Below are 15950 nucleotides of genomic sequence, written 5' to 3' on the forward strand. Positions count from 1 at the left end.
CATTGTATGTGTCTTCTAGATGCCGAGCATACACATTCTCCTGTGGCACCTACATTCTGCACTCCTGGTTTGAAAATCCCTTCTACAAAGAACAGCACAGCTTTGGTAAACTTCTATAAAATTGAAAGTGCTAATCTTTTCCCTAGTGAATCCGATACACTATTTCCAGACTCAAACAGTCTGTTTAAAAAACGTAGACTGTTGTAGCCTTTGGGAGTATATTTACAGTGTTTCCGGAGGGTTATTCGGCAGGAAATATCAAGAGCTTTAAAATTTTTCCATACCCTTTAACCAGCATTTATTCTAAGGCACATTGGGACAAAGATTTTTTTTTTTTTGGTGGTACGCAGGCCTCTCACTGTTGTGGCCTCTCCCGTTGCAGAGCACAGGCTCTGGACACGGAGGCTCAGCAGCCACAGCTTACGGGCCCAGCCGCACCACGGCATGTGGGATCTTCCCGGACAGGGGCACGAACCTGCGTCCCCTGCATCGGCAGGCGGACTCTCAACCACTGCGCCACCAGGGAAGCCCAAGAATAGCATTATTTATAAGAGCAGAATATGGGAACAAACTAAATGTCAAATGATAAATGGGAAGCAAAGTATATTACAGTAAATCCATAAGAGCCAGTGTCATGTGACTAGGATGTTTTGAAAAACAGATAAGAACATACAGAAAGAATGTCTTCAAGAAATATTTAATGATATGGAAAATGATGTATATAAATACGCACATACACATATATATATTTTTTGTTTTTGTTTTTGTCTTTGCGGTACGCGGGCCTCTCACTGCTGTGGCCTCTCCTGTTGCTGAGCACAGGCTCGGGACGCGCAGGCTCAGCGGCCATGGCTCACGGGCCCAGCCGCTCCATGGCATGTGGGATCTTCCCGGACCAGGGCATGAACCCGTGTCCCCTGCATCGGCAGGTGGACTCTCAACCACTGCGCCACCAGAGAAGCCCTATATACACATATATTTTATTTTAAGGAATAAGAATGGATAGAAACACACCAGAAAGTGTGATTTCTATGCCTTTTTTTTCCAAATTTTTCCCATTGAACAAATTTACTATGTAATCAGAACCTCATCCCTGTTTAAAGTTGGTATGAACACTTAAGACAACCAATATGGTAGATTGGGCCGTCCAGTGGATCTTTCAGCAGTGATGGAAATGTTCTGTAATCTGTGCTATCCAGTGTGGTAGCTAGCTGCTGAGCATGTAAAATGTGGCTAGTGCATCCGAGAAGCTAATTTTCAGTTTTTTAAATTTTATTAATGTATAATTAAATTTTAATAGCACCATGCGACTTGTGGTAATCCACTGCTTATGTTCCTGGCCTCATTGCTGACTCTGCCGTAGGGAGACGGGCCAGGTTGGCGTGAATGGGCTTTCTCCCTGGCAGCAGTGAGGGCGTAGCTCATCCTCCTACGACTCTTACCTGGCCCAGGATAGTGTTGCCTGAGTCTGGGTGGTGAATCCGTCTAAATCTGGGGTTCAGCCAACAGGCCTATTTAGATTTCACATGAAGCTCTTGCTCAGCCTTCAGTAATGACGATGGTACTTTTTCCTCCATATGCCATTTCTCTGTGTCCTTGATTTTATTTAGTTCTCGGTCAGGGAAAAGGGGGTAATTTGGGGGCCTACTTAGAGATCACAACAGAACTAACAATTTTTATTTACTATATTACTTTATACCACCATAATTTAATTATTTCTTTTTATTCTATAGGTATCCACAAATTATCCATTATCAAAAACAAATAGTTCATCAAATGACTTGGAAATGAAAGACAGTACATCGTTAGTTTTAAATTCAGACGAGTGCTTTGAGAATTTTGCGGATCCCTCTTCTCCTACGATTTCTTCCTATGAGAATCTGCTCAGAACACCTACACCTCCAGAAGTAACTACAATTCCAGAAGATATTCGCCAGGTTATTTTTCTAGGCTATTGTTTGTTTTCTGCAAAAATACCTTAAACCATATTTAACTGTGTTATTTATCATCGGGCTAATGTGCTCGTTTGGATCTAAATCTAAATTCTGGGCTGTTAAGCCTGTCTAAGACCACCTGGCTAAGGCTCTTCAGAGCTGAGCACAAGCTAGTGATGTCATCATGCCTTTGTTCCCTCATGAGGCATTTTCTCTTTAACTTCATGTTCTGAAATGTATTCTCATAATATTTTCTAATCATTGTTCAAATGTGATCACCATGGTGACCACTGTTTCCACTGGTGTTTCTAGCAAAGTCAGAAATGTCATTTACCCTCCAGTTCTCCAGAGTTGGAGTATCATGCGTAACTTGTATCACTGTTTCTTGAACTTGAGATGTCTTGGGCCTCAGTTTGAGAAACATTTGTTTAAATATATTAGAATATCTGATTCTTTTTTTTTTTTTTTTTTGGCCACCGCGAGGTTGGTGGGATTGTAGTTCCCTGGCAAGGGATTGAACCAAGGCCCCCAGCACTGAAAGCGCCGAGTCCTAGCCACTGGAACGCCAGGGAATTCCCACAGAATGTTTGATTCTTTAGTACAACATAATTTACCAGTAGTCTGTTACTGGTTTATAGCAACTACCGACTCTACTAAATAACCACAAGCCTGATTCTTTGAGCATCCCATCTTGATAAAAGTTACGGTGTTGGGGAGTTATTGCTTAAGCAAATGGAATTCTTAATAACCATTCTGGAGACCTTCCTAGCTTATGGAGAAGGATAAAGCTACTTGGGGAAATACCCAAATGCCATTGGAAGGGACTCATCCTAAGATAGCAGTAAAGTATTTGCTATCCTTCCTTCTCTATCTTTTGTGCTTTCCTGGCACTATAATAAACTGCGGAAGGAGCAGCTTCTGTCTACAGGCATTATATACAGTTTCCAGTTTGCCATGGTGATCCTTCTCTCTTCACTTCTGTGTTAAAGGAGGGAAAACTTGCATTTAATGTATTACTTCTTTGTGAAAAAATCATAGTTGATATTTCAGATTCCTGTTTTTATAATCTTTATAGCTAATGATCTTTCTTTTGAGCATTTATTTCACCTCTTTCCTATATAGATTTCCCTAACGTCTTTGTAAAGGCCTGATTTGCTCACAGGGATGCACTGCTGCTTGCTTCCGTTAACCCAGCAGTACATTTAGGAGCTTTAGAAATCCCCGCTACACCCAAGTTAAACTTCTAATATCTCCATCTCTGTGCTGCTGAATGTCTGTGCTGCTAAATATTCTGACTGTTTTAAATAACCCAGATCTTCAAATTTTCCTTGGTTTTTCTTGAATGTTTTATAACAGCTTCCAAATTTATGTTGTTCATATGACTTGGTGAAAGCAGTTTGCTTTCTTTTAGATTTTATCAAAATACAACTCAAACCTAGCTACTCCGGTAGCAGTTAGAGAAGTGCCACCCAGCAAAGTGTTCCTTCCTCGGTGTGAAGGACAGGACATCCGAGACGCTGGCAACAGAGAAAAACTGGTGAAAGTGAGTATGTTCCCATCCTAAAGGGACTAGATTTGTTACCTGAGAACACTGGAATGGTAATAAACACTTGTAACTGACATCTGCCAGCTAGGTAACAGCCCATCTCTCTTTTTTTTTTTTGCGGTATGTGGACCTCTCACTGTCGTGGCCTCTCCCGTTGCGGAGCACAGGCTCCGGACACGCAGGCTCAGTGGCCATGGCTCACGGGCCCAGCCGCTCCGCGGCATGTGGGATCTTCACGGACCAGGGCACGAACCCGTGTCCCCTGCATGGGCAGGCGGACTCTCAACCACTGCGCCACCAGGGAAGCCCCCCCCATCTCTCTTTTGGTCCAGAATTCGTGATCCCTGCATCTCAGGCTCCCACACTACCATGTTTTACAATATCACTGGGAATCTACTCCCAACCATATTATAAGTGTAAAAATAGATGGCATCGGTGTCGTGTCATTTGTTTCGTTGAAGGCTATTGGTTATACCTAATTGATATTTTCTGTTTGTATCTTTCTACAGAAATTGTAGTGGATCCATCCTTCCATTATAGAAACTGAAAGATGAAAGCAAACCTGCTCTTACTTTGTTTTTCACATTCCCCGACATCTTTCCCCTTTTGAAAATCCAACTCATATTAAAGATGAGCACGGACACTGATGTCATAAAATGCTTTTTATTAAGTTTGATTTAGTCTAACCTCAGTCTTGTTGACATGTAGTTCAGTTACTCAGTTTGGAAAGATCATTACTATTTCACTGATTTCAAATTTACCCTGCCTGATGGAAGAGTATGGTTTAAGTAATATTAGGAAGCAGGGTAAATAATTTTTGAAATTTAAACGTTACTGTTTGCTACTCAGATAAGGCCACTTTCAGTCTTCTTGGGCTAGACAGTTGTTGCTAGACCTGGGCTTCTTCCTTGGGTCTAGCTCTGCTCTTCTGTCTCCTCTCATGACTATCCCAAATCTTTTACACCTTTTATTTCAACAGTGCTCTTTTAAGGCACTGTTGTTTACAAATGACAGCTTAAATTAATTTAGGAAGAGAGGAATTTACAGGCCTAGGCAACTATACTGAAGTAGGTGTCTCGGACATTTGGAAATTAGACACTTGCCTGCAGTCAGGACGCATGTTTTATTTTTACTTGTCAGTTTCATCCTTTCAAATCACCTCTTACCAGCATGGCTGCAACCTCTCCAGGTCCCCCTCCAGCTCGGCAGCCCAACAGAGCCTGAGCCTCACACTCTGTGGAGGGTCCCAGGACTCCTGGCCAGGTGCTCATCTCTGGACTGTCCGCTGTGCCTCTAGAGCTGTCTGAGAGCTCCAGGCTGCCCTGTCCATGGAGCCCAAGATCCTTCCGGTCTAAGTAAAGTTGATGCAGCAAAGATTATCCTCTTTTATGGTTGGGCCTTGAAAGTCAAATGTGAAGACCTGTCACATTGTGAATCTTCGTTTTGTCAGAAAATTGCCACTAAAACAATTTATTCTTTATTCTAGGAACTACTGTGTAATAATTTTTGCTAAATATTGATACAATGTAAAATTCAAGATATTTAGTTTTATTTTTCCAGGTAAGCTCTGGTCAGCCTTGTATATACGATGGTGACTCCCAAATTATATCAGCCTTTTATACACTATTTACCATGGCTCTGTGTACCTAAGTCCACAGAGTGGACAGATTGCTTGAGGGAGGGAGTATATTCAAAGTGCATGCAGGGCTGAGTCTTGGAGTTCCATTTTAGAAGATGGAAAGAGGCAGAAAAATCTAGCAAAGGAGATGAAGAAGCTGGTGAAGTAGGAAGGAAATACTTCAAGCCAAGTGATCGATTCTATCAATATTGCTGAGAATCCAAGACAAGACAGAATTACCACTGGACTTGGCAAAATTGCTGTTGCTGACAGCACTGACTAATTCTGACAGAGCGCTCAGGACGGACTTCTGGGGTGGACTGGAAAGGTCGGAGGTGAGGAAGTAGAGATCACGGACTGAGACGGCTCTTTTCATGAGTTTTGTTCAAGAAGGGAGAGAAGAAATGGTGCTGCAGCCAGAGGGGGTGTGAGTGAAACCAGGTTTTGGAAGATGGGAAATAAAGAACGTTCCATTAATCATTTCCGATGGCCTGCTGGGTGTCTCCACCTGTCTTGTGATGGCCCCTCAATTCAGTTTGACCAGAATTTCTCTTTCCCTGGCCCTTACCACTCCCCTCCTGTGATCTTAGTTTCTGTTCCCTAGAACTAGGATGCTTCCGGCTTATCAAACTTCAAATGTTACCCTTCAGTGTCCTCCCACTGCTCTCAAGATGAATCCAGGGTCCCAACATGGCCTCCAGGACCACCCCCCTGTGACTCGACCCTCAGTTGCCCCTCCCTCTTGTCTCAAAACCTGGGCTCCAGCTGGCAGCCGGCCTTTCCTCTCCTTCCCTTCCTTCCTGTCCTGGGCTTCATAGGCCCCGGGCTTCACAGGCCCCGGGCTTCACACGTGCTCTCTCTGCCCAAATGGCTTCTCCCACCCACTCTGCTCAGCTGACTATCCCTCACATCCTTATGCTGTAGATACTTGACGTTTTTGTCTGCCCACCACTCCTACCCCCTTAAAGGAAAACACTCCGATTTTCCCTGAGCTCAGCCCAGTTCCAAGACCAACCAAGCAGGGTCACAGTCCCTGACCAGTTGGTATTGGGCACGTGACCCACGTCATATCCAAGAGAGCCAATTGTGGGACTTTGGGGAACTACTAGGAAGAGCAGCACGTTCTTCTGGATGTGCAGAGATGTGCACCCGGAGCCACGAAGGGAGAGGCTGAAGGTGGAGCTGCCACAGAAGTTCCAGCAGGAGACGTGGGAGAGCTTGGAGGCCAACTCTAACCCCAATTTTTCAGGTAAATGATTCATAAACTCCTTGTTTTCTTGTTTTGTGAAGCTCTTAACAGTCCTGCCCCATCTGCTTCAGGTCTCAGATTAAATGTCATTTTATCAAAGATTTTACCGATTTTCCCAGTCGGCACCCTATTCTCATCCTTTATAGTACTTGGTAGAATCTGTAACAGAATATTTGAGTGTACATTTATTTAATGTTCATTGCCCCACTGGACCATAAGGTCAATGTGGTCAAGGACCTCATTTGCTTGCCTTGTTCATTATTACACTGGTGGCTGCCAACTTAAAATATTTACTGGTTAGTGATAACATCAAACACTTACTGAGGTCTTACTATGCTAGGCATGGTTCTAAGTACATTCATTAACCCATTTAATTCTTAAAAAGTAACTCTTAGCAAACAGGTGCTAGCATTTCAACTTTTCAGATGAGGAAATTGAGGCTTTAATGATGGACTTCTCTTTCCACGTCCCATTTCCCAGCCCAGACCTTGCTGACCGCCTCTGGGCTGTGTTCCCTCCCCCCATCCTCCACCACGCCCCCGCTTGTCCCCTGACGGCAGAAGCATCTTACGGTCCTCTTCAGCCTCATCTCTGGCCAAACTCCTGGTGAGTGCTCCGGTGTTCCTGCCGTTTCAGCTCACGCCACACCCTTTATCTACCGGGAGCCTAAATCCAACCCCTGTGGGCGCTGAACAAGGTCACATGCCATCCTCAGCAGCAACTTGCCTTTCTCATGACACCTTCTAATCCGCCTTTGGTCGTTGGCATTTACACCTTTTGTTACCAGACTGCGGCTTTCTAAGGGTCTGTGTGTCAGGTTTGTCTGCACCCCCAGGCCCACGGCATTCATCCCATATTTTATTCCCTGGAAGTGTGGAAGGAGCTAGTACTACTACAGATTCTGACAGTTTCCAATAATGTATGCCGATTTTGGAAATGCCTCAGGTGGTTCACCTCATTCATAGTTTAAACTGCCTTAATTTCATCCTCTCCTGGACACTTTCTGAGGAGTTGTTGGCTGCAGCTGGGCTGGCCCGGGAGCGTGGGTAGGAGCAGGAAATTCTGACAGCTGAAGGCATGAAGTGGGGGGGCTACATATGCCTATTTTCTCCTTTGTTTTTAGAACAGCTGCTTATCGAACACTCCCTCTCCCAGGCCCTCGTCTAAGCCCTTTCACTTGGCTCTTCTCAACTGTTCTGAGGTGGGTGTGTGATTAGAACACGTTTACAGAGCAAACTCCTCACGACGCTCCCAGGCTGATGGGTTCTGCTTATCAAAATGGTTTTAGTATTTACTATTAAAATTGCTTTTTAGGTTTCAGCTTATTCCTCCTAGGGATTACCGGGGCGGGGGGAGATCAATGACTGTCTTCATAGAAGAGTTGCCTAGTTCATGATTAATCCTAACAGAATAAATATGCCTCCTTCAAGCTTGTTCCATTACAGGTTCCAAGAAACTAGCAATTTGTAAGAACAACCTATATCTAAGCAATAATACACACCAGAACACTCAGACCTCACCTGGCTGCTCTGACACTCAACCTGGAAACCATGACCATATCATTTCCTTAAAAGACAGGTGTTTTGGTTTGCACCAAAACTGAAGCATGCCCACATACTCTGGATGACGGTCCCCTGGCAGAAGTCTGTAATGCAGACAGCTTCACACAAGAGCAGTACCAGCGCAGCGGGTAGAAGCCAGCTGGCAGCGAGCTGAGGACAACATAACACTATTTTTGGAAATGTATGTTTCAAGTCATCTATTGTTGTCTACCTAGAGGTTCCCAGCCCACTTGTGAGCTGTTACTTAAAGCAGGCCTCCACTTCGGCTGAAGTGAAAATGGTAGCCACTGCCTGCACCTCAGTGCTGAAGGTTACATGAGGTCAGGCACCACCCGAGCTCCTCAGCACAGCTCATCACTCAAGTTATAAGCTGCTCCATTTCACAACAGCTAAGTTTGGAGTTTGTGATTGATAGAATAGAAACAGGTAGGCTGAGTTCTGCTCTACGTAAGAGTAACAAGAGTTTGCCTAACAGTTTAACAGCTTTCTTTCCCCTTCACAGCTGCCCCTACATGCACACACACACACAGAGTTGATATCTGAAACATCCCCTGAGCCAGTGCCCACGATGGTAATGAAAATTTAAGTATAAACTTAACATCGACTCCCTACCGAGGATCCGGTAAGTAGCTGAAAATGCCAAGCTCCTGTATGCTGTGAGAAAACTGAAGATACCAACCTCCGAAGGGAAAACACTAAAAGAGCCTGTGAGGCAGTCAGGACACTGAAGGTTGAGCACGTGCCGTCACGGTGACTGTGAAACAGCTCAGCTGCTCACTCAAAGCCGTACTGTCACAGCGAGAGGTGAATAAGGACCAAGTACAAGTCTTTTCATTCTTAGCATTATATTCAATGATAAATTCACTAGGTATTCTTTAACTGTACTTCTGATGGAAGAATTCCATGTTGGGACACAGAGGTGGCCAACAGACACATGGAAAGGTGCTCAACATCACTAATCATCAGGGAAATGCAAATCAATCAAAACCACAAAAATAACACCTGACACCTGTCAAAAAGACGAGATAAGTGTTGGCAAGGGTGTGGAGAAAAGCTCTCTGCACCCCCATGTTTACTAAGGAATTATTTATAATAGCCGTGGTTTGGAAACAACCTTAAGGGTCTGTGGGTGGATGAATGGATAAAGTTGTGAGATACATACAGACACATACATACATGCAATGAAATATTACTCAGCCATAAAAAAAGAAGGAAATCTTGCCATTAGCAACAACTTGGACCTAGAGGGCATTATGCTGAGTGGAATTAGAGAAAGATATCAAGTACCACATGACCTCACTTAGATGTAGAATCCAAAACACAAAACCAACCAACCAACAAGACAAAACCAAACTCATAGATAGAACAGATTGTTGGTTATCAATGGTGAGGGGGGCAGGGGTGGGCAAAAGGGTAAAGGGGGTCAACTGTATGGTGACAGATGGTAACTATAGACTTGTGGTGGTGATCAGTTTGTAGTGCATACAAATAATGAATTATTCTGTATACCTGAGACTAATATATTGTTAGGTACCAATTTTACCTAAAAAAAAAAAATCCACGTTGGAACCAAGCAAATAAACTGCTTTATTTTCAACTCGCCTGAAATTACAGGCGAAGCCCCCATTGTAGGAGTTCACACCGTTATGAAAAGTTGGCTTTCAAAGTCCTTTAATGAGTTCCTGCCTTCTTGATCTGCACAGTACGTATCTTCTCCACAAACAGGAAGGTAATCATGGCTCCTCTTCTCCAAATAATTAGGTTTAAGCTAATTGTGTGACTTAAGGAGCTCAAGCCTATCTAGTGTGAATGAATAAAGAATCGAAGGGCCTGTGCAAACTTCAGTGGAGAAGAGGCCCTAGATCTGGGTTGCAGGCTTGCATCTGTCACCTGTTGACTGCACCGGGGACCCCAATCCTACAGTCATTAGATTTAAAAGGCTGCTTTTGTAGGTACAAGATCAAATTACTGCAATTTTACTTTGCTAGTACATTTTTTCAAATTCTGGAATACACATTTTCAAAATTTTCCACTGCAGTAGACTAAAGGTAATTGGCCTTATCACATACTGCACACTGTTTATAAACTTCAAAATGAGACTGTAACAGTGCTGTGGAAGAGATGGCACCCGTTCTGACTGAACTCTACTTTATAGTTAACTTTGTTTCTTACATGTCAAACACTATTCTAAGCCCTCTGCAAACATTTAATTAGTCTTCACAATCCTGTGGGCTGTTACCTCCATTTTACAAATTTTAAACAAACAAAAAAAACAGGTTCAAGTAACTTGTCCAAAGTTGCTATTAGTGTAACCAGGATTTAAATGTTCAGCCCAACTGGTTATAACCACTGTGCATACTGCCTCTCAAATCAGAAATGAGTCAGCCCCAGCACTGAACAGGGTGTGTGAACATCCCCTACTTAACTTGACCTCATCCCTGACCTTCTCCCTTGATCTTAAGATTCTTCTTTCATTCCTCCCTGCATTTTCAGATCTTCAAGGTAAACCTTTCCATCCTTACCCTAAGTTCTAATCCTTGTTCCTCTATACTACTTCCTGCCCTCAGAATGCCCCATTCTCACCATTTTTAAAATATAAAAAGGTATCACTGTGGCACCCTTTCTCCTTTTCTCTAACTTGTCATCACACCTTGATTCACGCAGGCCGCTCCCTTCAAACAGACAGCTTCTTCAACTTGCCTCAGCTCAGACTGTTCCAAAACGCCTCAGCTGCCCCTCTCACCTTCCCAAAGGTCTTCTTCCCAACTCCATACAACCTTCTGGGCGACAAACTCCTGCTCTATTTAATACAATCTCATGGCTTTCCTGTTCTGCCCCATTTGGGCTTAAACATACCAACTCCACTACTTAGTATAAACCCCCAATACTAAATTAAACCCTGAACCCATGCCCCATTAACTTTCACACTCCAAGTGACTGCAACATAATACAGTTTTACATACAATGCTAAGAGCACTTTTCATATTTTACAGAAGAACGTGAAACATGGACTTTCTATTAATATTCATACCACAGCAAAGCCAAATCTAACTCCTAAATAGATGCATTACAATTTGTTTAGAGTTTAAAGGCTTAATGGCAATAAGGGGAGGAGGAAAAAGCGAAAGTTTATTTTACATAACTGAATGGAAAATAAATTCAAGAAACAGTAAATAAAATTCAGTATGGCCTCATGCGCCCTGAAGGAGGTGGTGCCCGATTTGGAGGAGTGATTGCTATGTCCAGATAGTCTCCGATTTGGAACTTCTGCGACTGCAGCGTCATGGAGTCGTCAGTCCCCTTTCTCCCAGACATGGTGCTGCCAATCTCCTTTACTCTGCAGGGAAGGAGACCAACTGTTAAAGGGTGGCTGGTCAATGCCAGTGTGTGCTACAAAGTGACCGTGGGGCCGGACTTGCTCCATTATCTTACAGCACAGTTAAAATGTAAGTACTGTATTAATCTAAACCAGATATTAAGATGTATAAATCTGTAGTTCCCCCTCCACTAAAGAGATTCATTGAAGGGGTTATCCCTATCAGAACATACTGAAATCAAAGAGATTATAGGAATTAAGAATGAAAAGTTACCTACCGATAGCCAGGCCTTTTAAGATCTGTAAAAACAATTGCAAAATTGAAGTGTGTGCCCTTCTTTCTGGCTTCTGGGTAGACTTCTTTTACTAAACTAGTCAGTTCTTTCAAGGTTGCATCCATCCTGAATTGTTTTTTTTTAGAAAAAAAGACATTACATTTGATTAATCAGCAATGATGTAACCAAGGACACTGACACACAGTGAGTTAATTACATGTGTCTCAATTGCAACTTTACCTTAGAAACTGTCAGGGTCTTACAACTGAGTTAATTTTAAAGCACCTACTAATACTATTTGCCCCCAAATATTCCCCTTACCAGCCTCAGTGTTTGAAATTTTCATGAATTAAGGTCAGACTGGTAATATGCTAAAAGGGACTTCAGAATTACATATGCTACCTTTTGTTGCTATGTAACATCTCGCTGGCCTAGTGATTTACCCACTTAAGGATAACTAGTCCAAATTAATCCAAATTCTTAAAATAATTGTTTTTCATTATTTCAAAGACATACTTTTCTACATTTTAGCATCTCCTTTCTAAGACTGAATGTTCTGATGAGTTTTACAATAGATGGACTCCTAAAGCCAATGAAACCTATGGAATTTTCAAGACTAAGCATAGGCTCCTTTCACAATATATATTCTTGCCCTGCCAACTTGTATTTGAACTCAGAATTTAATATAGTCCCTTGAGCTAATATGGCACAATCTGGAAAAACCTTTTAAAATATAAGCATCTTGTATTATAAGCAACAGTCTAAGTTTCTGAATTTTCTTCCCTGAAAACTGGGAACATGAAACAGAGGACTTGGAACTTGAAGCAACACGGCCTGCAGAGTGCTATACAATGACCCTGGACACAAGGCACCTGTAAAGATGACAATTCCAATGGACAGCATCGAGCAGGGAATCAAACACCCAAGGCATCATCTAGCTTTAACTCTGCACCCTATTTATACCATCTCTACCACATTATCCTCAAGTAGAACCATGGCTTCAACTGCAGTGAGAACAAAAACATCCACGATGACCACATCGACTTCTGTTCTCTACTGCTGCTGAATCCTCAATATGCCCGTAACAGAACTCAACAGTGTCCCCCGCAAAACATGCCCTTCCTCTCATATTACCCTCAAAATACCGTCACCCACTTAGATGCCCAGGTCACAAACCTAAGCATTGTTCAGTTCTTCCCATCTCTATCTTGTTGTTTTTACCTCCTAAAGATAGATCAAACTGGACTTCCCTGGCGGTCCAGTGGTTAATACTCCACGCTTCCACTGCTGTAGGTGCAGGGTCAATCCCTGGTCGGGAACCTAAGATCCCACATGCCACGTGGCACAGCCAAAAGACAGATCAAATCTATTTTTTTCTCCATCTCCACCATCACAGCTTTATTTCAACCTCTCATTATTCAAATCTCTGTATGTTGCTTCCAACTCATCTCAACTTTTTTTTTTAACCTGACATTCTAATGATGTTTATTCTGTGTCAATTATTCCCTGGTATGTACAGTGTATACTTATGTACCAGAAAGGACTCTTTCTTCCTTTCCAACAACATTTCCCACATACTGTCATCTTGCTCATAATGAACGTGGGGAATTCGTTTCACACCTTTTGTCAGTCCTGAACAGTGGGAGTCCTCCACAAGCTTCCCACCTGCTGAGGACTCTCCCCAAACCAACAGTTGCAGTGCCAAGTGTTGCTTTCTGATTAGCAGTCTAAAAGGTGAGTACACAAGCGACAAATGCAAGAGCTCTCTCGGGGTTGAAGCCTTTGCTAGGTGACTGTGAGGGTCAGTTTTATGTGTCAATTTCGAGAAGCTACAGCCCCTAGTTATTCAAACACTAAGGGAGGTGTTGTGTAAGGTGTTCTTTAGATGGGATTAAAGTCTATAATCAGTTGACTTTAAGGCAGATTATCCTAGATAATCTGAGTCAACCCTTTTAATCAACGAGTGGGCCTCATGCAATCAGTTGAAAAGGCCTTCAGAGCAGAGCTCCTGACTTCCCTGAAGAAATTCAGCAGCTTAAGCTGCGGCGTCCCAGCCCGCCCTTCATCATAACCTGCACCACAGGTTATGCACCAGACTAGGGACTTAGGTACCTAAGCAGTCCCCACAATTGTGTGGACCAATTCTTTGCTGTAAATCTCTTTACATCTCCTACTGGTCTGTGTTTCTGATTGAACCGTTACAGTGATCTACATAATTCTCTTCCCATAACCTGTGTAGTGGTCACCCAAGCACAGGATGTATCACTCCTGTGTGGGTATTCCCACAGCTCCACACAGTGCCTTGGACATCAGCAAACTCAACTAGCTTCTGCTGGGCTCCTGTGGACCTCACTCCTTTTTCCTTGATTTGTCTTAAGGCCTCCTACTTTGGCCCCTCAGTCTACTTCTACAAATTGAGAATTCCCAATCTTCCCTCATTACTGCTTCTGGGAGTGGCAGCAGGGCTCTGTGCTACCCCTCACCAACCATCCTGTCTTTCTTTAGCCACCATTTTGAGGTATAACATAAGGTTGTCTTTCCTAGTTTGGTTGCAGTTTATGGACAGGACAGTTTAGGACAGGAGATTTTTGTAATTTCTTTCTTGATTGAGAGTAGAGAGTCTGTGGAACAATCTCACCCTGCCATCTCCACCCTAAAGTCTTAATTAGCATTTATTTCATCTGCTTTCTCTCTGAGATTGTGTTTACTCTAGAGAGGGGCAGTACCCTCTTTATACCCTCTGGGTCTAAGCAAAGCACCTGGCAAATAGGAACTCTTAATTTGTTGGAGGAAATATAGACTTCTAACATCTGAACAGAGGTGTTCATCAATCTATTGATAACAGTTCTTCCCTATAAGTTAAATCAACCTTCCTGAACTTTTATCCTGGAACAATACTTAACTAGAATCATACTACATAAATTTCGCTGAAAGATGGAAACAACCCCTGAAGTAGTCATCAACAGACAAGTGGACAAAATGTAGCACATCCTTCCAATGAACTATTATTCAACCCTAAGAAAGAATGACTTTTTATTATATACTAAACCATGAACCTTGCAAACGTAAGAGAAATAAACCAGACACAACAAAACAAATCTAATATGAGAGCACTTATATGAAGTACTTAGAATAGGCAAATTCATATAGACATAGAGGAGTGTCTACCAGGAACTGGGGTAAGGGAGGAATTCCCATTGTTACTGCTTACTGGGTACAGAATTTCTGCTGGGGGGAATTTAAAAGTTTTGTAAATAGTGGTAATGGTTGCACAATGTGAATATATTTAATGCCATCAAATTGTACCCTTAAACAATTAAAATGGCAAATATATATTTTACCACACTAGACGTATTTTTTAAAATTATACACCTTTTACTGCTACTAAAAAGCCACGATAATGTCCAACCAAGGAGCTGCATACAGCTTGCTGTATGTGATGCTCCTAGTCAGACGCGGGGTAGGAAAGGTACGCTTGAGTGGAAAACGCTCAGGGGCAGGTCTTCAGGAAACACACATCAAAAACTTCTCCATTAAGCACCACAACAAAAACCACCCGGTTCTGTTTTTTTCCATGCTACGACACCTAAGGCTTAGTATTATGTGCAGACGCTCTACGAGGACGACAAATATCACCCAACAGCACCACTCCCCCGCCCCATGTTATTCTAGCACCACAAACTCGACCAAGTTTAGGGGCGGCTACCGCACTGAACGACCTACGTGTCACTTTCGTACCAAGCAGCCAAGACAGTGACAGCAACCTTGGCTCAATTCTTTACAACCCAAAAGTTTCAACCTCAGACGTAAAAGCGCCACAAGATAAGCAAATACCCATTTCTCCAACAGCTGAGACCCCGACTTCCCGCGAGTTGCGCCCAGAGGCCCCGAAAGCTGGAGGAACTGAAAACGCGGCAGGCGGGCCCCCAGCGACCCCCGCCCCGACGCCAGGCCCTGACTCACCAGGTGTAGATCTGCAGCTCACTAGACGGCACGTTTCCGCGGGAGAACTCGTCCATGCGGTGGTGGCGGCCGTTGTTGGTGGTGAAGACGCGCAGCAACAGCGGGCAGGTCTGGGGGCGGGAGAGGCGAGAGTCAGGCGGCGGCGAGCGCGGCCCCTTCCTTCCCCTCCACCCGCGCACGGCCGCCCCCTCCCGGCCGCCCCTCCGCCCCGGGGCCCCCTCTACCTCTCTAGACCCGCACCTTCTCCCTATCGATGGGCTTCTCGGGCTCCTTCTTAATCTCCTCCTGAGTAACGCGCGACTCCACCGCCATCTTCCTCCTGCGGCCCGCTAGACGCTCGCCCTGACCTCCGACCTCAACAGCGAGCATGAGAATCGAAGCTCTCGCGAGGAGACGCTCGAGAATTTATAGACGACCGGCGTGGGGGGCGGGGCGTCTCTCGGCGCAGGCGCACTAGGCGGTGCGGTGAGCGGGGCCCGGCGGGCGC

General features: G+C 43.9%; 2 protein-coding genes across 4 annotated transcripts in view; one reads left to right on the forward strand and one right to left on the reverse strand.

The window, feature by feature from the left end:
- The window catches only part of SKA3 (spindle and kinetochore associated complex subunit 3), a 33234-nt gene extending 17392 nt beyond the window's left edge, over nucleotides 1–15842 (forward strand). For 2 of the 3 annotated variants that reach the window (XM_022574477.3, XM_022574479.3), the window contains exons 6-8: nucleotides 20–105; nucleotides 1734–1937; nucleotides 3346–15842. In XM_022574477.3, coding sequence (XP_022430185.1) covers nucleotides 20–105; nucleotides 1734–1937; nucleotides 3346–3498 — 443 coding nt within the window. In that variant the 3' untranslated portion in view covers nucleotides 3499–15842. The remainder of the gene's footprint in view (nucleotides 1–19; nucleotides 106–1733; nucleotides 1938–3345) is intronic. The other variant, XM_022574478.3, reaches the window with a different exon arrangement.
- Nucleotides 9478–15847, reverse strand: SAP18 (Sin3A associated protein 18). The gene is made up of 4 exons (XM_022574486.3): nucleotides 15704–15847; nucleotides 15464–15573; nucleotides 11504–11626; nucleotides 9478–11246 (listed from the first exon to the last, which is right to left on the reverse strand). Exons 1-4 carry the CDS (start codon nucleotides 15830–15832, stop codon nucleotides 11090–11092), a joined length of 519 nt encoding a protein of 172 aa, XP_022430194.1. The 5' UTR covers nucleotides 15833–15847; the 3' UTR covers nucleotides 9478–11089.
- Between the last annotated feature and the right edge of the window lie 103 nt (nucleotides 15848–15950).

Source organism: Delphinapterus leucas, chromosome 18, assembly GCF_059928025.1.
Source record: "Delphinapterus leucas isolate spDelLeu-1000000601 "Yukka" chromosome 18, BTC_Dleu_Yukka2, whole genome shotgun sequence".
Taxonomy (NCBI): Eukaryota; Metazoa; Chordata; class Mammalia; order Artiodactyla; family Monodontidae; genus Delphinapterus; species Delphinapterus leucas.

Coding starts and splice junctions, on each gene's coding strand:
- SAP18 (XM_022574486.3), bottom strand. CDS start 15,832: ATGCTCGCTGTTGAGGTCGGAGGTCAGGGCGAGCGTCTAGCGGGCCGC. Junction 15,574..15,703: donor AGCCCATCGATAGGGAGAAG/GTGCGGGTCTAG, acceptor TCCCGCCCCCAG/ACCTGCCCGCTGTTGCTGCG. Junction 11,247..11,503: donor CTTAAAAGGCCTGGCTATCG/GTAGGTAACTTT, acceptor CCTTCCCTGCAG/AGTAAAGGAGATTGGCAGCA.